Source organism: Galeopterus variegatus, unplaced genomic scaffold, assembly GCF_000696425.1.
Source record: "Galeopterus variegatus unplaced genomic scaffold, G_variegatus-3.0.2 Scaffold1309, whole genome shotgun sequence".
Classification (NCBI taxonomy): domain Eukaryota; kingdom Metazoa; phylum Chordata; class Mammalia; order Dermoptera; family Cynocephalidae; genus Galeopterus; species Galeopterus variegatus.
This window is the reverse complement of record NW_007727420.1, coordinates 307,506-331,247: the sequence shown is the minus strand read 5'-3', so window position 1 is coordinate 331,247 and position 23,742 is coordinate 307,506. Positions and strand designations below refer to the sequence as shown.

General features: G+C 50.6%; 1 protein-coding gene across 1 annotated transcript in view; it reads left to right on the top strand.

The window, feature by feature from the left end:
• The first annotated feature begins 354 nt into the window (after positions 1-354).
• The window catches only part of SIRPA (signal-regulatory protein alpha), a 37,391-nt gene continuing 14,003 nt past the window's right edge, over positions 355-23,742 (top strand). The window contains exons 1-4 of the mRNA XM_008576199.1: positions 355-434; positions 17,102-17,534; positions 20,469-20,557; positions 22,617-22,910. Of these exons, the coding sequence (XP_008574421.1) occupies positions 356-434; positions 17,102-17,534; positions 20,469-20,557; positions 22,617-22,910 (895 nt within the window). The 5' untranslated portion in view covers position 355. The remainder of the gene's footprint in view (positions 435-17,101; positions 17,535-20,468; positions 20,558-22,616; positions 22,911-23,742) is intronic.

Genomic DNA, 23,742 nt, shown 5'->3' with positions numbered 1-23,742 from the left:
CTCCCTCGCTCTCGCCTCTCTGTGTCTCTGGCTCTCTGCCTGGCTCCCTTGGGTCTGTTTCTCTCTCCTGCCGCCTCTTTCTGGCCGTCCCTGGCTTTATTTCTCGCGCGCTTGGGGTCTCTCCCCGTCTCTGTCTCTCGATCTCTCCTGGGGAGGGGAGGGGGGCTCCGAAAATCGCGGCGGCGACGGCGGCTCCTAAGCCGCTCCAGGAACCCGTTCGGGGGAAGGGAGGGGGGGAAGCCCGGCCCGGAGGGGGGGAGGAGGGGGGAGCCTTAGTCATTTCCCCGCTCCAGCCTGCGCCCGCCCGAGCGCGCACTCACGGCCGCTCTGCCTCCTCGCTCCGCAGCCGCGGCCCATGGAGCCCGCCGGCCCGGCCCCCGGCCGCCTCGGGCCGCTGCTCTGCCTGCTGCTCGCCGCGTCTTGCGCCTGGTCAGGTAAGAACCCCCCTACCCCCCACTGCTGCCCTCCCCAAACTGCCGCTGGGAGCCACTGGGCTAATGTCGAACAGTCCTAGGGGAGAGATGTCTGTAACCAGTGTTACATGTGCAGAAACGGAGGCCCAGAGAGGGCCAGCTACTTGCTCAAGGTCACACAGCCAAGGATAGAATCCACGTCTCTTCCTAGATGGTCTGTTTCTGTGGACCCTGGTTGTGTGGCACTGTGCTGGGCACCGGCACGTAGCAGATGAGTTGGTTCACCCAGCCCCTGTGCAGTCTGACTGGAGAGGCAAGCCGACAGTGGCTTTCAGAGCAGGGCACCCTGGCTTCCCTAGAAGCTCTCTCCCTAGACTTATGCTTTCCACATGTTTGACTTCAGGGTCTGAGAGAGGGGGGTGGAGGCATAGGTCCTCCGGGTGCTGCCTGAAATGCAACATAAACAGGCTGTTGCAATTAGGGAAGAGAGAGCTCTCCCCCTGGTACGCAGAGTAAAACAGTGTTAGTGTGTGTTTGGGGGGAGAGAGGGGAAGGCAGGCGCGGTAACCCTGGGATGAGCTTCTGTGATCAACAGATCCTTATGTGAAAACGCAGTGGATTGTCCCTGTGGTTGCCAAAGCCTCTCGCAGGATGGTCTTGATCCCTGCTGCTCTCCCGACTCAGGCTCCCCACTGCCTTCTGCCATCCCCAGGCTTCCAGGCAGCTCCCTGCCGTTCAGGTGCTCTGTGGGGCTGTTACCTGTGGCTCTGAGCATGTCTTTTTGTTGGCCTACATCAAACACCTGGCTGTCGCCGCAGGCAGGCTCTGAAGGCTACAGTGTGTGTTCGCCAAGGGGTGAGGTCACCATTCAGGAGTGCTGTTTCTTAAAGGGGTTTTGCAAAACCGTGGGTCTCCTGGGAGGGCATGGGGCTAGGCAGAGAAATGACATTAAAGGAGTTGGGGGGGGGGAGAAGAATGGGGATCTTGTTATTTGGCCTCTTGGAGCTGTGTTGTGGGCAGAGAGGTCTCTGCATCTTCCGCCCTTGAGGAGGGAGGTAAAGATGAGCTCAGTATTCCCCACCCCCCTTGCATTTGCCTAGAGACTGGTAACCATCTGATAGCAGTGAGAAAGAGAAAGAGAGAACTAGCAAAGAGTGGGTGGAAGGAGAGGTGGGGGGTGGACAGCAGCTTTTCTCTGCCCTATAGTTTCCCCTGAACCCCAGGAATCCACGTAGGCATCCCACTCACCCCACAGCTAGTTCTTCATAGTTACACTTGGGTCCTTGCTGGGTGGAAAGAAGCACTAATTAATTTCCTGTCTCTCTATGTCTCTCCGGTGAATGGCAACTCCGATCTCTGCTCCTTCCTGCCTCAGCCGGCCATTTGTGTCCTGCAAAAGTCCTAGTTCTTACCCTGCCATCCTTCCTGGCCTGGAAATGCATGAGTGTCTTTCACAAGTACTTGATTTTCCTGAAGCAGGGAACTGGGCCCAAGTTAATTTCTAAATGTCTATTCCAGACCCTTCTCCAACCAGGAGCCTGTGGTTCAGTCCCTGGCAAATGAGCGGTGACGCTGATTAACAAGTGTTCAGATGGGCAGCCTGCCTTTTCCCAGGCACTGGCTGGGAACACCAACACCTTTCTTGTGAGCAAATCTCCCCCTTTTGCCTATAAAAACAATCTATAAAATGGTAAAGATTGGGCCATAAAACTTCCGTTCCAATCCATTCAGCATCAATAGCCTGAAAAAGTGGGAGCAGCAGAGGGGCTGAGATTAACTTTGAAATAAATAAATTTTAGGAGATAAGAATGAATTTCTTGGTTGGGGTTGTGGAGAAGGGATGGGGAGTGACCATCGGAGCTCAAGCCTCCCAGTATCCTTCACTCTGTTCCTCGGGGTCCTGGTCACACCCCAGGCCCAGGCATGGAATTCACCTGGTTTGGCTGAAGGATAGGGCTTCAGGCCCCTCCTTTTATTGCTCCAGTCATGGAATTTATGACAAAGCAGAAGAGAGGCAGGATAGAAGGGCAGGAAGGTAGAAGGAGGAACTTGTCCAATTTTCTAAGAAAATGGATTTGTTCAAGTGAGAAACTCAAATGTCAGGCTTAGGAAGGCAGCTTTGGATTGAATGACTACTAGTGTCTCTGGCAGAACTGTCAGCCTGGGAGGTGTCACATGATTGCCCTGGTTCCACATGATCACTATTGTGGGGGGGTCTGTTCATGTGAATTATCTTTGTTGGGGGAGACAGGGGAAGAAATTTTTAAAGATTGCTTTTAGCATAAATGCTGCCAAAGGGAAATTCTAAAACGATGCCAGTGAAGTCACCACCCTGTGTTCTTGGAGCCAATGTGAAGCCTGTTTCCTGAAACAACTACACTGAGGGAGTCTCTGAGACTGGGAGAAGGGCAAGGGGCCAGGGCCTGAGGACACCTGGGCAGCCTGGTTCTGTGGCAGCAGAGCCTGACATTGAACCTGCGGGATGCTCATCGGTCCCCACCTAGGCCTTGAGACCTCTGGGTCACTTCCCGGGAAGACCTCAGATGAACTCCCATTCCCTCCTTCTCTCTGGCCTGGAAAAGGCCAAGCCAAGTTGGGGTTCAGGCTTTGGGGGGCAGCTGAGCCCTCCAGGGAACTTCTGTCCCTTTGGTAGAGTGTGGCATGTTGGTGGTTCCTCTGGACTTTCCTAAGTGGTAAAGTAATCTCACTTCCTCTTTCATAAGAGAAAGGGGGAGGGAGGGTCTTTGCTCCCAACATGCACAGGCTGTTGGAAGGTCCTTTAAAGCTGGGGTATTCTCTGAGTACTTTCTGGCCATTAATCATTCCTCTGCCAACCCTGGAGGAGACTTGTAGTGTGATTCATTCCTTGACTTGCAGTCATTCAGCACGTATGAAGTGCTGATGGGAACCATGTATAGAGAGAAGGGAGTTCATTAAATAGTTAACTGCGTTGTAGGCTGTTTGCTTTATCTGCGTGATCTCTTTCATCGACAAAGCATGAGTTGGCTCTTATCCCCATTTTGCAGATGAGGACAATCGAGTCCAAAACTGGGGAAGTAACTTGTCCCAGGTGTAAGTGAGAGGGGAGCCCAGATTTGAATGCAGGTTTTCTGGCTGAGTGGCTTCTGAGGGGAGAAGTTAAATGACTTAATCAGAATGATGTAGCCTGAACCCCAACTTGGTGGCAGTGAGAGGAGCACCCTCTGGGACAGAGGTTGTGGAAGGGTTCCTTCTCTGGGCAGGGGTTTTAGACTGAGTCACCGGTGTTTCTCTGGAAGCCCGCTGATGGTGGAAATGCTGACAGCCCCTTGGCCCTGACAAATGACAACACATAGGGAGTGATGTGGCTCCCGCAAGAGCCCTCCCATCTGGGCTGCCAAGCTCTGGAGCCCCCAGAGCTGGAATATTCCTCCCTGCATCTTCCTGGTGCCCTTTGCGACAGATGGAGAGGGGGTGTGCAAGAGGAAGGGAGTCTAAAAGTGTTGTATGATCCCACACACGCTCGCTCGCTGCTTCCAATGGCTCCGTGTGACAGGTTATTTTCTTATTTGTGGTCTTGGACTGATGGGAGCCCCCCCCACACCCTCTTTTAAATGTGTTCAGATTTCTGGCCTGTCAACACAACCTAGATCATGTCACTCTCCAGCTCAAAACTGTTGAGTGGGTCCAAGTTTTCTTTAAAAAACAAAAAGCTGAGCTAGCCAGTTAGCTCAGTCGCTTAGAGCGTGGTGCTGATAACACCAAGGTTGAGGGTTCGGATCCCCGTACCGGCCAGTTGCCAAAAAAACCCAAAAACCAAAACAGAAAGCTGCAGCAGGGCCTGGGCTTCTCTCTGACAGGCCTGATTTCTAGCCACACGTTTTCCAACAAGCCTACCTGTTGAGATGCTGCAAGATAACCGGTCTTCCTCCCCACAGACCAAAGCTTCTCTGGCTACTCAAGCACATTAGCACCTCAAACACCCAGAGGAGTCCCACATTATAGAATCCCAAGTTGGGCCATATTTATTCCAATGTTCCTGGAACATATGAACAAGAGGCGTTTGATTTGTAGAACATCCATTAACATGAGGCCTAACCCAGTTTGTTAATGCTCATGCACAAATCCATGCTCTCAGCTAAACTCTCATCTCTGTACCTTTGCTCATGCTGTTCCTGCCATCAGAAATGCCCTTCCCTATACCTATAGAAATGCATGTCTTCCTATGTTTGAATCCTTTTTATTCTTCAAGGCTTAACTTGTGCCTCTTGCTCCAAGGGATTTCTTCCTCCTTGGACACTTCCCCTCAGGATTTTATCTGCCCCCATCTGAGGCTACATATAAGGGCACTTCAAAAAGTTTATGGAAAGATTCGTATTATCTTTTAGTTATATTTTTCCACGAACTTTTGGAAGTACCCTTGTGTTACTTCATCCTTGTTTTGTCCCCATACACAAGCATATTTAACTCTTATACCTACTTCTGCAGGCTTAGCGACTATTTAGCTTCACCATGTAGAGACACAACCCAGGCTAGTGCTAAGACAGTGCTAAGACCCCTGGTGTCAATCCCACCCTTACTACCTACTTGGACAATTCACTGAACTCTGTCTCAGTGTCCTCGGTAAGATAGGAATGACATTAACAACTCTATTTCAAGGATTAAGCCAATTAATGCATATATAATACTTGAAGCCATGCCTAGTATGTAGTAAGCACTCAATACATATTAGCCAGTGTTGTAATCATCGTTGTTTTATTGTTTTGATTTCCTCATCTGTAAATTTGGGATTGACTTTTGCAAAGCATGGGGCATAGCTTTTTGCACATAGTAGGTACTCAAAAAAACAACAAAAGCTGTTAAGTGAATGAATGTCATTCAGCTTGATGTTTTTCCCTGTAGCTTTTATGCTTTTGGGGAATGGACAAGTTGCATGGACACCCGAGCTAGTGTGATTAATTGCCTGTTACTGGGACTGAGTGCTGTGGGCACAGCCTGCCTCTAGATGTCTCTGTCTGGATCCACAGGTCTGGAATTTTTGATTCCCAAACCTGTAAAACTGGAGGGGGCCTGAGAGGGCCCTCTGTCGTCCCATCCAGCATGTCATTGTGCAGCCAGGAGAGAGAAAGGGACTGGCTGAGCAAGGCCTGGGTGAGATGCCAAGCCTCCTGTGGTCCAGGCCAAGGCTTTTTAAAACTGGGCTGTGCTGGAAGTTTCTGCTGTTAAAGCCAGAAATCTGACAGGCCTGAATTCCATGGGAAAATACTAAAGTAATAATAGGAACCATCTGAGTTCTCCACTTACTGGGCTCAGCACTTGGTGTGTGGGGTCCCAGTGGTACTCACAGATGCCCTGGGTGGTATGTACCATTATCACAGCTCCATTTAACCAGGGAGGAAACTGAGGCTCAGAGACATGAAGCACCTTGCTCAAGGTGACACAGTAAGAGTCAGAGTTGGATGACCCCCCAGATCAGCCTAATTGCAGAGGCTATGGTGTTAACTATCACACCAGTCCTTAGATATCACTTGGCCTTGCTTGACAGGGAGGGAAACTGAGGCCCAGGGGTGCTGGCATCCTCCTCTCTTGGAGCTCCTCTCATATTTCTGTCAATCAGTGTACTCTCCAGGAGGTGGGGGCAGCAGGTCTTCTCAAGATGTTCTTCCGTCTCAATACTGGAGAAGGAAGTGTCTATTTTCACAGCTGAAGCTGCTTTCCTGTTAACTTTGGGCGTTCCTGGGACCAATCTTCTGATGGGGCCTTCTGTAAGATGGATTTTCCCTGCCAGGTGTCTTGCCAGGCCCTCTGCCCAGGGAGATGCAAAGCAGCTGAAGTGGAAGTTGGAAATGATACAGAATTGCTTCTTTGTGTCTGTAAGATTTCCTGGCACATCCATTTGGGGGCGCAGGTTGTTAGATGGCTCTCGATTAGCGCCAGGAGCCGGAGGAGATCAGGTGCTCAGATCAGGAAGGACACTGAAAGCCGGGAGTGAGTCTTTGTGTCTGTAAGATTTCCTGGCACATCCATTTGGGGGCGCAGGTTGTTAGATGGCTCTAGATTAGCGCCAGGAGCCGGAGGAGATCAGGTGCTCAGATCAGGAAGGACACTGAAAGCCGGGAGTGAGCCCAGCCAGGAGGGACGGCTGGCATGGGTGAGTGTCAATGCGAGGGCCATATCCCTAACCCATTCTTCAAGCCTTTGGCAGTGTCCTTCAGACATGGAAGCCCATGGTGGAAGGAAATACTCAGTGTCCTGTGTGCTTGGCACAAGGTGAGCCTTGAACACAAGTTATCTCTTTCTTTTTTATTTCAGTAAATTTCAAACATATGCAAAATAAGAAGGAACAAACCCCAGCTTCGACACTGATCAGCTCTCCACCACTCTCATTTCACCTGCTGCTCACCTTGCTGGGGGAGGGGTTGGGGGGGATTGCAGAGTGAATGCTAGGCAGAAGGTATCATTTCACCCATCAATACACTGGTGTGCATGCCTTTATGCGCACTATTGTCTGATCCTCACAATGAGCCAAAAGGCATGGAGTCCTTATCCCCATTTTAAGATGAGGAAAACGAGATTCCTCAAGGCCAAGTTGGGCTCCTTCCAAGGCCACAAAGCTAGTGAGAGTTAAAGCCAGGATCTAAGCCTCAGTTTACTCTTACCTACTTTGCTGTCCTTAGTAGGGTTACTTTTGTTATAAATATTCATTCAACAACTATTTTTGAGCATCTGTTGTGTACCAGGGTGGCTCTGGATGCTTGGGGATATAACATGAACAAAACAAATAGAAACTCCTGTACTTATGGAGTTGACATTCTACTGAGGAAGAAAAAACAAACCCAAGTAAACAAAGTACGTCAGGTGGAGGCAAGTGTCAGGAGGAAGACTTATCCAGGGCGAGGGAATAGAGAGGGTCGGGTGGGGACAGAGGGAGGGCCTCTCTGAGGAGCAGAGGCCTGAATAAAACTGAGGGAGCAGCCATGGGAATATCAGGGGAAGAGGCATCCATGCAGCAGGAAGAGTGAGTGCAAAGGCCCTGAGGCTGGAATGAGCTCGCCCTGTTCCAGGAATAGCAAGGAGGCCAATGTGGCTGGAGTGAAAGGAGGCAGGAGTGGGGGGGGGGATGTTAGCGGAGGTCAGGGCCTGACCAACTAGGACCTGGGCCATTGAGCGTGTCAGACCATGAGACAGGATAATTACGTATTATCTCACTTCATTCCCATGATCTTCTCTCATTCTGTGAGATGGGAACTATTATACTCACTGGACACATGAAGAAACAGAAACTCAGAGAGGCAAAGTGACTTGCCCAAGGTCACACAGCTTTTAAGTGCAGAGCTAGGATTTGAGCCCAGGCCCTAAATGCTGCAGCGTTCCCACCACTGCTTTCCCATGCCCACCCTCACCCCCTTCAGTCTCTTCACTCATAGCAGCTGGGGTAAACCAAGTCATCTCTGGTCCTGCTCCAAACCCTTCAGTGGTTCCCTGTGCCCTTAGAATAAAATCTGAGTTCTTACCACGTGGCATTTTCTGGACCATGCCTCTTTCTCCGACCTCATCTCTCACCCTCTCCCCTTCCTCTGCGGGGTGGCCTCCTTCCTGGCCCTCGTGTGCACCAGCTGCTGTCCCACCTCAGGGCCTTTGCCTTTGCTCTCTTCCCCTGCCAGAACACCTTCCCTGGCCTTGGCTTCTCTCAGGTTTCAGCTGCCATCTCACCTCCTCAGATGCCTTTCTAGCCACGCCTTGTGATTCTCCATCTCTGCAACATTTGTTTCCTAGCACTTCTAGCCATTTCTATATTTATTTGTTTGTTATTTCATCCCTATCTCCCCACTAGGACATAAACTACGTGAGAGTAGGGACTATGTATAATTTATTCACTGTTGGGCCTCCCAGGACCCTAGCACAGGGCCTGGCACATAGTAGGTGGCTTCATACATATTGGTTGAATGGTGGAACAAGGTGGATGCTAAAATCCCCTTTTTAAAGAGAAGGCCCAGAGCCATGAGCTTGTACAGGCAGTAACCCTGGTCTGAAAGAAGAGCCTGTACCCGGACCACAACACAGTCCCACCTCTGGCTGGGGCCAGGACTATACCACAAATCCCTGCCCATCATGCTAAAATATCAGGAAGCCAAAAATATCAGTGCCAGGTGAGGTGGGGGGAGATGTCCAAGAAATTCTAGAATTTGTACTTAAAATTCCAGCTATACAAGACCCCCACGTTAGACCCCATGGTGAATGAGCAGACATAGGGCTACTGTCTTGGCCAGGGTTTGGTTTGGACAACCCAACTTGGGATCAGCGCCCCTCCTCAGAACAACCATAGTGTTGTCGTCGTCGTCATCATCATCATCATCATTCCCATTCTACAGATGAGGAACCAGAGCTCCAGAGGGGTTAAGACATTTCCTGGGGCCTCATGGGTAGCAGAGTTGAATCCAAACCAAAACATGCCTTCAACAAGTGCCAGGTACTAAGCAAAGCACAGTGAACAAAACTAAGTCCCTGCTGTCAAAGGACTTATAAGCAAGTCTAGGGTAGGAAGATGGATCCTAAAAATATTAATAAGTTATGTAATAATAAGTTGTGTAATATGTTATGGGGTGGGCGATATGTAGAAAAATAAAGCAGAGCAAGGGGCATCGAGGGGGTAGGTTTTAACAGGGTGGCCAGGGAAGGCCTCTCGGATAGACAAAGGAGCCAGACGTGTCGATGTCCAGGGGATGAGAGCGCCTGGCAGAGGCGATGGCGATGGCAGAGGCCCTGTGGTGAGTGGAGATCTGGCATGATTAAGGAACAGCAGGGCCAGAGGACCCTGGGGCCACCACAAAGATTCCAGGTTTCACTCTGAGTGTGGTGGGGACCAGAGTTTTGAACAAAGGATGGATGTCACTGACTTACTGTAGAGGCGGGGGAACAGGGATTGTAGAGACGTGATGTGGAGGCTGGGAGGCCAGCGTGGAAGCTGCGATATGGATCCAGGTGGGGACGGCGGTGCAGTGGAGGTGGTGAGAGGAGGTCAGAGTCTGGCCGTATGTGGCAAGTTGAGCTGCTGGGATCCACTGTTAGATGGGTTGGACATGGGAGAAAGGGGTTCTCAGTCTAGCTCCTCTAACCACTGAGCATCTGACCTTAGGGAGGCTTGTATCCCGTTTACAAGTGAGGAAATGAGGCTTAGAGAGAAGCAATTTTGCCAAGTCACTCCTCCAGGGATGAGACATACAGGTCTTCTGGTCCCAGAATCCGAGCTTGGGACTATCTTAGCACCTGAGAAGTTGACCTGTTACATGGAAGGGGCTACCAGGGTCTGCCCTTTCCCTGCAAGGATGGGACACAGTGCTCAGTTCTGAGTTGCCGAGAGTGAGGGTGAAGGAGAGAGTACCCTGAGCCCGCAGGAAATGAGGCTTAGAGAGAAGCAATTTTGCCAAGTCACTCCTCCAGGGATGAGACATACATGTCTTCTGGTCCCAGAATCCGAGCTTGGGACTATCTTAGCAACTGAGAAGTTGACCTGTTACATGGAAGGGGCTACCAGGGTCTGCCCTTTCCCTGCAAGGATGGGACACAGTGCTCAGTTCTGAGTTGCCCAGAGTGAGGGTGAAGGAGAGAGTACCCTGAGCCCGTCAGGCCCAGCTCCACCTTAATTACCAGGCCACGTGCATCCCCATTTGTGCTGGCTTCAGTGCAGGTAGTAGTTTCTACCGCAGCAGCTGGGTCGTGTCTGCCCAAGGGGTTTACCCAGTGGTGCCAGCATAATGCTCCTAGTGATGGCCCACTCTTAAATGGGCAACTGAAGCCATGCTTCAGCATGCTCAGTTGGGCAAGGCTCAGGCTAGCCCCATCCCAGCTTGCTTACAGCCAGTGAGCTCATCCCAAGGACTCTTCCCTGGTCCCTAGATTGTGCAGGGCCCTTGTCCCACCTCTGCATCTTTAGTCATGTGGTTCCTTCCTCCTGGAATGCATTCCTTCACCCCAACCTCCATCAGCCTTTAAGACCAGGCTTAAGGGCCACCACCTTGAGGAAGTCTTCTCAGATCCCATTTTCTTCCAAGATCCTGTCCCCAAGCCTGCTCTTCTGACACTGACCACCCTGTGCGTGGTTGTTACTCGTGTTCAGAATGGTCCCACAGACTAAGATATTCTCAAGGGCAGAGGCCCAGATCTCTATAAATCCTGTGGCATCTAGGACAGGGCCTGGCTGCAGAGTGAGGATCATCCTGACTCCCGAGGAAAATCATAGCCTAGCTATGGCTCTTTGAGCCCTGGTACACCTGAGTCAGAGTCCCGGGCTCCTGGATGGGGACTGCACAGTCCACGCAGTTGTCCACTGGTGCAGCATTCATGAATCCAACCCTTGATGCTGTCTGCCTGCCTGCCCAGGTCGTGAGCTCCAGCAGGGCAGTTCTGGGCTGGCCCGATCACTGCTGTGCCCTGTGGCTAGCACGTAGTACGTAGGTGCTCCTGAGAGATTAGAGGCTTCCGTCAAGGGCAGGACCCTGGGCCAGGTGCTGCACAGGACCTTGCCCACCGGAGCCAATGATAAGCATAAGGGAAGCGTCTCTCTGGCCCGTCTTTCTTCTCTCACCACCCTTGTGCTTGGAAACTCGTGTAGCAAACTCATCTGTGCCAGCCATGCTCTCAGCTGGGCACACTCACAAACACAGGTGCACAGACACACCAGGTGCACACAAACGGGTCACCCTGCATACCTCCCTGTTCTTATAGCAGTGCACACACACACTCTCGCATTCACCTGTATACCCGCTCTATTGCACATGTGCCCACCTACACACACCCTCACACGCACACACATGTACACGCCACACTCACGTGCATGCCACTCTTACAGTCACCCTCCCACGCACGCTCACACCCTCCCAGACATCTGTCCACACTCGCACACATCCAGGCAACCCAAGATTCAGACGCTCGTCTGCACACAGTCTAAACCCCCCACATCCCTGTTCACTAGCCTCTGACGTGTTCCTGCACACACACATCATCTCTTTCACATGCTCGTGTGCACTAACGCCCTTGAGCCCACCCATGTGTCCTTGTGTGCAGATGCTTGTGCTCTGCACTACGTCCTATGTGTGCACTCCTTCTCCACACTCTAGCACACTCATGTTCTTTTGCACACTCCTGCACTATATACTCTCACACAGCCATTACATCACAACCCAGAAGATACCAGAGGTGGCACCTGATGGGATGCTACTGTGTGTAGGAGACAATAAACCGCAGCCCCCCCAAAGGATGGCAAATAATGATCGGGTCAGGGAAGGAGGCTGCTGAGCTGCCCCTGCTCCCTGCTGTGGAAGCCAGGGTGTCACTCAAGGCACCTTGGGATGCTGAGCCCCGGGCACTGCCAGATCTCTGCCATAGCCTCTAGGCCCCAGGGCTCTTTGAGTTTGTGGGATCAGAGGGGTGGCCTCCAGCCCATCCCTGTGGCTCCCACTCCAGTGGCTCACTGTTTCCAGGGACGGGCAAGCTCCCTTGCATGTGGCAGTGAGCACCTGCCTGGATAAGGCTGGCTCTTGGGAAGTGTATGTGTCAGCCTCGTTCTTTCCACCCAGATGAGGCAGTCTTCTGGAAGGATCACAGCCAGAGTGCATGGTGGCCCTGCCTCCCTCCTGACGAGCTTTGGTTCTAAGTTGATTTGTTTTTTTCATTTGAAAAAGCATCCATGCTATTTCTTTTACTTCTTATGAAAATTGTTTTCATCTCTTCTTAATCTCAAAAGCCACATGTGACCATTATTAAAAAAAACCAAATATATTTTTCTAAGCCTCGTGGTCAGTTCTCAGCCCCATCTTACTGCATCTCTCGGTGGCATATGACAAAGGTGGCCACACACTCATTTTCTGATTTGAGGAAGAAAAAGGAGACAGGGTGGTGGGGGCAGCCAGTCACAGGGAGAGGGTGGGGGATGGGGTTAGAGACACCAGCAGGAGCCGCTTGTCTAAGGGGTTTGGGTTCATCTCAAATGCAATCATTTGAGTGATTTCTTCAGTCTGTCTTCACCACTAGTGTGCAGGCTCTATGAGGCCAGGGATACAGTTGTTCTGCAGCCCTTAGCTCAGGGCCTCTCACACAGTAGGATCCAGTCACCTGTCACTGCCAGCCCTGTGCTGTGGGCTCCCCACGTCTTGTGGACACTAGATCCTCTCACAGCAAACACACAGGGCAGTGACGACCCACTGTGCTGACTTCTCCCCTTGGAAAACTTATTCACATGTTTTGTTTCATTACTTTTATTTTTTTCCGAAAGCTATTGTTCACTGCACAATAAAAAAGACTTCAATATATTCAATATAAAATTTACTATAAAGTAAAAAGAAAATGCCCACTCATCTCACCCCAATTTCATTTTCCAGATGTAACACATGACAACATTGTGGTGTTTAGCTTATCATTCTAGGCCTTTTCTCTAGACGCACAATTGGTCAGTCGATCAGCAAAGATTTATTGAGCATCTGCTCTGTGCCAAGCATAGTATCAGTGAACAAAACAGACAAATCTATAGCGGGGAGGTTTATTCAGACAATAAATACATATGTAACATATATACAAGTATTATATGTATAGATTTTTTTAAAAGAATGAGATGCTATAAATATTCTTTAATGTTCATCCAGTTTAGAAAATCTAAAAATTAACCCAAAGTAGAAGGGGAAAAAAGAGAAAAACCCCATCAGTTTTAGATTCATGATCCAAAGAGAGTGCATTTTATAGCTCTGTATAGTACCTTGCAGTTTTCTATCAATAGTTAATTATTTTACAAAGTCACGATCATACCAAAAGTACAGTTTTCCTTCATCTTTTTTCTTGCACAAGAAATGCAAACAGAAAACCTAAACAAAAGCAAAATCCCATGTAAATCTACCACTCAAAATTAATCACTGCTAATCTGTAATTTTTTTTTTTTTTCCAAAACTAGAGGTTTGGGGGCCAGCCCAGTGGCGCATTGCTACAGTGCATGGCTTGGGAGCGCGGTGGCGCTCCCGCCGAGGGGTCGGATCCCACATACAGACCAGTTCCCACTCACTGGCTGAGCAAGGTGCGGGCGCAACACCGAGGGTTGCGATCCCGTGCCGGTCCCGGTCCAGTACGGGCGCGACACTGAGGGTTGCGATCCGTTGCTGGACACGAAAAAAAAAAGACAAAAAGGAAAAAAAAAAAAAACTAGAGGTTTGGGATCACACTGAATATATCACTCATTAATGTATTGTATTTCCATTGTCATCCTACACTGTTATTTTCATGGCCGTAGACTCGGCCATCAAGTGGATTTGCCGTAATGGAATCAACCAGTCTCCTTTTCTTGGATATTAAGATATTTCCAATTTCTGATTTTTATAAGAATACTTAACACGAATGAAGCAAAATGTTTGCACATTCTCTTAGTTATCTAAAGGAGTGATTTTACATTGTTTTTGTTCATTTTAACTACATCAAAATGTTGATTGCATTTATCTTTGGTATTATATGAGATTATTACTTTGTTTTTATACTTCTCTGTATTCTCTAAGTGCTTTGCAATGAACAGGTTTTATTTGCATAATCACAATATTATTTAAAACTATGCCATGAAAATTTTTCATGTTACCACAGTTTTCATGGTAATGGCTTTCTGTGGTCTATAATTCCAGCTAGGGGATAGGCCATAATTCACTTAACCATCCCCTGTCATTGGCCATTTGGGGTATTTTTTCCGGCTTTTCCAAGATCATTATGCAGGAAACCCACTCCGTATCTGGGCTGTGTCCTCGTGGAACAGCCCAGCAAAGTCCAGTGAACAGATTTCACACCTTTGGCCGATCCTGCCTAGTTGCTTTCCCAAAAGGACATTACAATTTCCACTCCCACCAGCGGCGTGTGGGAATGCCTGCCCCGCCGCCCTCCTCTCCCAGAGACAGCTCAGGCCACGGGACAGTGGCTCTTTCTGCCAGAAAGGCAGGAGAGAGCAGGAAATGGTTTTGTTGGCGATGCCAGCATGATGACCCATGCCCAGAACCACAGGACTGATTTTTAACAAGCCGGATTCCCAGAACAGAACCTGCAGAGAGAGAAAAGAATGCAAGCAAGAGAAAAACTCCCTGCTGGAAAAAAACACACATACACAGATTAAAATAATATTTGGCACTTACGTCGCACTTTTAAAATTCTTCAAACGCTTTATAAACACTAGCTTATTAATTAAGCCACCTAAATCTGGCAGCAGTTGGAGGAGAGCACTCGAGAGGAGCTAAAAAAAAAAAAAGGGTGGGGGGAACAAGCCCTGCACAACTCCAGATTTTATTGTCGCCTGCCTGGGTGTGATGACAGGCCACCGGCTGCACCACGAGAATAGCCCTGCTCCGCCATGCCATCCGCCTGGCTCCACAGCCGCTCCTGTGCCGGCCTGTAGCTCACCGACTTGCTGACTCACAGCCCCACGTGGTGTTATTGATAAAGATAATAATAACTGCAAGCCAGCTCAATCCTGGGCTCCAGGCCCACACCGTCTCCTGCAGGTGTAGACGCGAGCTCCGTTTAACAAATGAAGAAAGGCTTAGGAGATCTGCAGGGTCATGGATCAAATCTCTCCATTCATTCATTAATGTATTCATTCAGCACATTTATTGAGGACCTAGTATGTGCCAGACACTGTAGGAGGTTGGACACAGTCCCTGTGAGGTGAATAGGACCATCCAGAGAAAAACAAATCTATAAATAATATAGCTGGTGGTAATAATGGGACCAGGAACTAAAGGGTAACCAGCGCCTATGCAGCAGGCAGTGCTGTGAGACTATGTCACTGTTCTCATGACTGTGCTGGGGTGGATGCTGGTACCCCCCTTATGGAAGGTGGAATGCGGGCCCAGGGAGGGCCCTGCTGGCCCCAGCCCCTGTGTTTCCTCCAGTCCACATTTCCAGTTCACCCAGTCTCCCATGCTGACATGCAGACCACTGGGAATGTTCCTGGCTCAGTGCTGTTGGCGTTGCTGCGGGTGCTGCCTCTGCTGTCCCTGGGTGCCTGCTGGCCTCCATGCGCCTCTCACATACCTGGCCATCAGCTCTGCCCCTCTGGGGCACGGCTGATGCTGGCCGAGCACCTGCTCTCTGCAGGCTTTGGGCTCTGCCCCTGTACCATGAGGATGGGGCCACGCTCAGGCTGGTGCTCTGAAACTCTGCTCACCTGCCCCCACCGTGAGAATGGGGCCCCAAGGGTGACCCCTGGGCAGGAGTCAGAGCTGGGTGTGGCTGGAAAGCAGGGAAAGAGGCAGGACAGTGGGAAGATGGATGAGAGGCCAGTTCTGAGGCCCTAGCTTGCCCACAGTGAGTGCAGACTGGGATCCATGGGCCTCTCTTCCCCCATCCTTTCTTTTTCCTTCTCCCCCATACCTCCACTTTGTTCCGAATCAAGCCCTGGCTGTGCCTCACTCTGGGCTGTTCTCACTCGCTCCCGAGCATCTGCGGCACATCTCACGGCAACCTCATCCTGCCCGTCATCCTCCTGGCTGCGTCCTCCCTCCACCCCCCAATCTCTCTACCTGGGGTCTATGTCTCACATGCCCCCGTGGTCTCCAGTTTGGAGCTAGGGCACCTCCCCACAGCCCACCTCTCGGACTCCTTACTTCCCAGCCTGGGAGCCCTTGAGGCCTGGACCCAGTCCCACTCCCATGAGTCCCCAGCATCCAGCCCTGGGCCTGGCCTGCGGGGCATCAGCAGGGTTTGGTGAGAGCGAAGTTGGAGCAGCAGCCCCTCCCCATTTATTCACTGTTTAATAACAATAGTTTACCCTGTGCCCTGCTGATGCTAAATGACTTCTCTGTGTGATTTTTTCTCTTTTAAGAACAAGGCAGAGGGCTAGGGGGTGTTCTACCCATCTTGTAGATAAGGAAACTAAAACCCCAAACCAATGGCTAAACGAGGGTCACACGTAAATAAGGGATGAGCCAGATTTTAAACCAGGTCTGATGACTCTAAAGACCAGACGCTTCCTTTTGACACTGTCCCTTGTTTGGTTCTATGAGAGATCCATCGAGGTGGGGTCATAGTAACTATTTTACAGATGAGGAAACCAAGGCTGAAAACAGTAAGGGACCTGCCTAAACTACGATCAGCACTCACATTCCTGTGGCACTTGCCAGTTGTCAAGCACACTGGCATGAGTCCCTGTTGGATCCTCTCAGTCACCGGGGTCATGGCCCAGGTCACTCAGCTGTAAACCACTGAACAAGGACTCAAACCTGTGTTCTCCTACTTCACTACTATCCAAACTGCTGGATCCTGGGCCAGGCCGGAAGGAGAATCTACCACCTTGTAGAGCCCTGTGCGCATCAGGATGCCTCCTACCTCTGAGCTTTGCCCAGGTTGTTCCCTCTCTCAGGAACACCAGGCTCACTTCTTCCTGGTAAATTCAGATTTGAATTCCAGAGCTCTGCTCAGACACGACTCCTCCAGAGAGAGATCGGGAACTCAAACCTGTACTCTGCCACGTCACTTAGCCTTCTGTGCCTCAGTTTCCTCATTTGTAATAGAGTCCCATGTTGCAGGCGTGCTGTGCAGGTTAAATGTGATGACACATGCAATGTGCTGAGCTCCAGGCCTGCTCACGGTGCGTGCTCAGACAGTGAAAGTCGCTGTTGATAAGCACTTGGGAAAACACAGGATCCTGGGAGGATGGATGGATGGATGACTGACCGCTTTGTGTTTCCCTCCAGGAGCATCAGGACAGGAGGAGCTGCGGGTGACTCAGCCTGAGCCATCAGTGTCGGTCGCGGCCGGAGAGGCGGCCACTCTGCGCTGCACCGTGACCTCCCTGCTCCCCGTGGGGCCCATGCAGTGGTTCAGGGGGGAAGAGCCACGCCGGCAGCTGATCTTCAGTTTCAAAGATGGACAAGAAGCCCTCTTCCCCCGGGTAACGCGTATTGGAAGCACCACAGAGAGAGACAACAAGGACTTTTCCATCCTCATCAGAAACGTCACCACAGCTGACGCCGGCACCTACTACTGTGTCAAGTTCCGGAAAGGGACTCCTGATGTGGAGTTTAAGTCTGGGGCAGGCACCGAGCTGTCCGTGCGTGGTGAGTACGGCGTGGGCCTCCTTCGTCCCCTGGTGTGTGACAGCAAGACAGTAGTGACGCCCTCTGCTCTGTGAGCATCGAGTAGGAAGCAGGTGCGGTGGGTGCTCATTTCCATGATCCGAGTCTACAGACCAGGGATGGCGGCCTGGAGAGGCCACGCTGTGTGTCAGGGCCCCAGGTGGTAAAGGGGACATCTGCACCCCTGGTCCGCCTGCTCCACTGCCATTGCCTTTTCCAGCCTGGCCCAGCCCCTTGGCTGCACAGATGAGGGAGGGGGCAGTTATGACCTACCCAGTCCCAGGTGACCCCTGCCCCGCTGCCTCCAGGGAGCACTTCCACTCAGGGTCAGCCTGGCCCAGCCCCTTGGCTGCACAGATGAGGGAGGGGGCAGTTAGTGACCTGCCCAGTCCCAGGTGACCCCTGCCCCACTGCCTCCGGGGAGCACTTCCACTCAGGGCGGCTGAGTCTTCTCTTTCCTCAGAAACTCTGAGAACCTTCTGTGAGCCAGGCTGTGCTGTGGATGCTGTGGAAACAACGAGAACGGATGGGCAAACTTTCCCCCACCAGCTGACATTCTCTTCCCTTCCAGGGAGGAAAAATCCATCCAGGGCAGGGAGGTGGATGTGTTTTCTTTATTATTACATCTTTAGAAACCCCACACTGAGCAGATTCCTCAGAGGCTCAGATGCACTGTTTAATCTGCTGGTCCTGGTGGAGGAGATGCCCAGGGCTTAGTGTTTGCTCTGGGTCTGTCTGAAAATCCTGGTGCTATTCAGGGACCAAATCACACAGTCACTGAAGTTCTGAGCAGAGCTGGGCCATCCCAGAATGTGCCTCACCCAAGGCAGGAGGTCCCCCATGTGGGTGACTTAGGGGTTCCTCAGTTGAGGCAGCCAAGATGCTCACTTTAGGTTTCCTTCCAGAGGGCCAGGATCCTCTAACTCCTGAATCCAGAAATGTCAGCACAGGAAAGACCTATACACCATCCAGCCCCATCCCCTATTTACAGATGGGGAGTCTGAGGCCCAGAGGTGACAAGGATCTTACCCAGGGTCATGTGGCCAGTTAGCGACAGGATCAGGACCAGACCCAGACCTAACTCCAGGCAGGCTCCTTCCTGCCCCAACATTAGACACTCTCCATAGAAGAGCCTGGTGCATAGCAGGCACTGAAAAAAAGCTCCTTAAACCAAATCACTGGGCAGGGGCCAACATTTCATCAGTTTCCCAAAGGTTCAAATGCCCTTTGCAATCAGACCTTGCAGCCAGTTGGTGATTAGAAAACCTCTCCAAATTTAAGTCCTATCATTCCATATGGAGATTCCATATCAGTACAAAGAGAGCTGCTATATTATTTAAGAGCTGCGTAATTCTCCACCACATGGAAATACCATCATTTATATTATAGCTTCCTGTTGATAGACATTTAAGTTGTTCCCAACCTTGGGCTGTGGACACAGTGCTGCAGGGTACAGGTGGTGATGCCCATAGGAAGTGGCACTGCTGGGTCAGAGGGTTTGTGTATTTTAATTTATGTGGATGGTGCCCCTCCTGGATACGGTAGAAATCAAGTCTCACCACAACCCCTGCACACAGGCAGGGAAGGAGGCTTTATCCTGACTTTGCAGATATCACAGACAAGGACACTGAAGTCCCCAGGAGGTGCATCCCATGTCTAGGCAGTCACAGCTAGAAAGTGGCTCAAGCGGGACTCAACTGCTTCTCCTAGTGGGTTCTCATCCCTCTTCACCAAGCCATGGCCTAAATGACGCCCTGGAGGGGGAAGGAGGAAGGAGGGAGGCGGGAGGGGACCAGGGAGTGGCAGCAGATCAGATGCTGGGTCTTCATCCTGGCATGTTCTGCTCATGCCCAGTGCCATGTGGGAGGGGCCGTTTGTTGCCCCTTTTACAGATGAGGACACGGAGGCTCAGAGACGAAACCTGACCTGTGAGCAGTAGGGGGGCCAAGGTCTGAATCCCAACAGCCTGACTCAGTCCCTGTCTCTGCAGCACCCCACGTGCTTGTCACATGTGGAGAACTGCTCCAACCTTCTCTCCTAAAATCCTATATTGTTCTGCTCTACAGCAATAAAAAATTTAAAACAAAACAATACAAAAAAATTGTGTTGTAGGGGTAGGAATGGGTGGCTTTAACCCCAGATCAGTGCCACCCTGCAGACATCTCACAGTATGTGGAAACTTTTCCTAAAGCACATGTCACATCTGTGCAGCATTTAGGACTCTTGTCCCTGCTGTGGTGATGTCACTTCTCACCAAGCAGCATCTATGGAGCAGAGATGACTTCGTGCATCCAGCAGACCATGCACACGCCATCTTATGGCGCTGAATACCAAGGAAATACCAGATAAGGCATTTCCTAGGGTACATTGGGACCCTTTGGGGCAAGTTATTCTCCTCTGGGCTGACAGGAGGCTACTGTCTTGCATTGAGGACTACAGGGTAACCAGCCAGGCCTGGGCACCCAGGAGGGAACTTCTCCCTAGAATTGCTTGACATGAAGAATCTCAAAGAGAAAAGGGGAGGTGGTGGTCAGTGTCAGGGCTCGAGAAGTTGGGGCACTTGCTCTTTTGATGGGCATGAAAGCTTCCGGGGCACAGGAACTGCCCACTGGGACACAGTGGGGACAAGGAGACACTGCCCTCAGTTCTCGTGGCCTCAGTTTTCTCATCCATAAAATGGTGATAACCATGGATTCCTTTTAGAAGAGTCGAAAGGATTTGAGATCCTCCCTGTAAATCACCCAGCATAGAGGAGGCACCCCCAAACTGAGGGGATATTTCTAGGTTATGTTACTTGGGTGATCCAGTTTCCTTTGCTGAGCCTCAGTTTCCCCATCTGTAGAATGTGGACAATTGTACCAGCCTTTCCAGGATGTCATGAGCACACAGTGAGCCTGGTGAGAGAACAGACCCTCAGTAAGCCATGGGGTTATCGTCCCAAACCTGTACAATCTCGGACATGTCTTGGCTTCCCTCAAATCATCAGTTTCCCCATCTGTGACATGGTGATCATCATGGCCACCATCTGGGGTGCTGTGCAGGTTGGAGAGGATGTGCACAAAGCCCTGGATGGAGGTCTGGCAGGGCTAGTCCTGAGCATCAATAGCACAGTGGTCAGGAGGACAGGGCGGGAGCCTGCTGCTGGGCCCACATCCCAGCTCTGCCGCCTCCTGGCTCTGTGACCTACAACAGGGCCCTCCCCCATAGTGGCCTCAGTGTCATCACCTGTGGATGATGACACCGTCCACACAGAGCAGGAGAAGGGACAGAATGGGCCAAATCATGGAAAGTGTTAGAGCAGTGCCTGGCCGTAGTGAATGTTCTAAATGTGAGCTATGTTGTGCCCAAGCCTGTGACCTGGGATGGGTCCCTTTTTCTCTCCAGGCCTCAAGAATAAATGGGGAGTGGGGTGGGGTTGGGTGGCTCTCAGCCTTGACTGCTCTTTAGAACCATCTGGGAAACTTTGAAGAAGATTCCAGACCCAGGCTCTATCCTAGAAATGTTACTTTAATTAGTTTGACATGGGCCCGGGCATCTGAAGACATTAATTACTCCAGAAAACTCCAATACCCAGCCCGGGTGAGAACCCTGAGCTAGACATCCTGAGGTGACATAGGAAAAGTTGGGTTTTTTCCCATGGCAGAGGTGGTGCCCATCGTGCCCATGGTGCCAGGGCTTTGAGAAGAGCATTTTGGGTGTGTTTCAGGATAGCACGTGTGTGGATGGCATGGCCAGGACAGGCCAGACAAAGCCCTGCTCACATCCCACCCTCAGTGCTGGTACCTTCCTGTCTTTAAATAGATTTGTGTCCAAACAGACGCTGGAATCCCAGCGACACCCCAGATGTCACTGAGAATCTGTTCCCTGCTCCTTTCAAAATGCTTCTGGCTTTCTCTCAGTAGCTCCTCTGGAGGAAGACGCCTATGATCTTGTTTGTATTTTGAAAGCCAATTCACCAAACTTGTTTCCTGAGGGTATTATTCAGAACAGAGGGTAAAAACCATAATTCGGTGATTTCTGCAACCTTTTTTCACTTGGATGTCACCTTCGCCGTTCCTCTCAGCCACCTCCCTGCTCCTTGCTTTCTAGCCTCTGCCCAGTCTCTATTCCATGTTAGACTTTTCCATCAGCATCTGTGACCTCACCCCAGCAGGCTCAAGCACCTACCATGTGAAATTCGGAGAGGGAGCCCTGAGGACGTGGAGTTTGAGTCTGGACAGGCATCCAGGTGACAGTGCTCACAACAAGGACCTCTTCTTTCTCCTCATTTATGATAATGGACCAACAATAATCACGGCTGCTCACTGCACATTTACTACATGCAGAGTTAATCTATGACCTCCTTTCCTGCTTCAACCACCCTGTGAGTTGGGAGCTTTACGGAATGGTAGAGCAGGACTCAGGGAGTAATGCAAGTTGTGTTGACGACCTCTTGCCATTAGACCAGGTGAATGGTCTAAACTCATCAAAATAGATCTGGGGTTCTAAGGACAGGACCTCTAGCCTACAAGGCAAATTTGTGCTGATTAGAGAAACATGCTCCTGTGATGGACATTGTCCAAAGACTTATAGTTGGCTAGAGTCTCCATTTTTGTGACAAAAATATACATAAATTTCCTCTCAGGTAGCAACTCCAGGAGAAGACTTCTCAAAGGCCAGGGTCCTTCCAATACACCCTGTGGTGTAGACCTCATCTGCTGGGTCAGCACTGGGTCCCATATATGTCTATGCCCCTGCCCACTGCAAGAGTAAAATAGGAAGTGGAGGACACACATTTCACTTCTAATAAAACATAGATGGAAGTTGCATGATCAGGTCCACCGATAACTTAGTCACGATGCACATCCAGTTACAAATGAAGCCCACAATTGGGTGGTCTTATGATTAGGAACTTTTTTCTGCAAACCAGTATCATTACCACTGTTAATAAAATTAACAATAGTTCTCTCATATCACCTAAAATGGAGTAGGTACTCAAATTTCCCCAAATTTCTTTTACAACTATTTTTTCATACACAAAAATTGATTTAAATTAATCTTTAAATGCTTGGTACAATTTTTCTGTGAAAGCATCTGGGCCTCAAGAAATATTTTCAGAATTTTTAAATTATGAATGCATTATTTGCTACGATAGCAGGGAACCAGGTAAATGTCACCTGCCAGGTGGGGAAGTTCTACCCCCAGAGACTAAACCTGACCTGGCTGGAGAATGGAAACGTGTCCCGAACAGAATCGGCCTCGACCCTCATGGAGAACAAGGATGGCACCTATAACTGGACGAGCTGGCTCCTGGTGAACTCTTCCGCCCACAGGGAGGATGTGGTGCTCACCTGCCAGGTGCAGCATGACGGGCAGCCAGCGGTCAGCAGAAGCCACACCCTGGAGGTGTCTGCCCAGCAGAAGGAGCAGGGCACAGATGCCGCCCCTGGTGAGGCCTCCCCTCCAGGTGACCTGGGTCTTTGTAAATTTTATCTTAATGTTATCTATTTTTTTAATGTTAAAAGTAGTAGTTGATGCTTATTATGGAATAATCTAGAAGTCAGTAAACAGAAAGAGGAATTTTAACATGAGCTTCCCTCCTTCAAATCTCCCACTCCAAAAGTCACCACTGGCGAGAGTCGGGCACACATCCTGATAGAGCTTCTGACCAAAATATGTATTAAAGTGAGAGAGAAGGGAGGGAGGGGATGGCCTGTTCACAGTGTCCCGCCTCCTGCCTTCTTCACCTACAGTTGTCACCTTCGCCGTTCCTCTCCTCTGGCTGGGCTCCCTGGCCGCCATTGCAAGCCTGCCCCCGGGGTGGGGGATGGGGGTGCCCAAGGTTTTGCAGCTTGTCTGTGGCAGTCGATGCTGTGGTGCCCATGCACGTACTTGTTCTGTGCCGCGTGCAACTGTTTCTGTGGGGTGATCTCCCAAGGAGTATTTCTAGGCCAATGGGCTTCCTTGTTTATGACAAAGGTAATGCTGCCACTCTCCTGGGAGAGCAAGAGGTTGTCAGAGTATCATGTCCTCAGCCCCCTACAATGTGTTGTGGATATGTGTCTCTTCATTTTTCAAAATCGCAGCACCCAGTTGGCATTTCAGGGCCCCTTGGAGTGTTTCATCACCTGTCATCAACGTAGCTGATGCCACCTTTGCTTGGGTTAGGATAGAGTCCATTTCCTTCCTTCATGCATCTTCAGGGACGCTCTGAAGACATCTCGGGGCCGTGGCAGAGTGGCCCTTTGCTTTCCTCCTTGCCTGGCTTCCATAGGATGCCC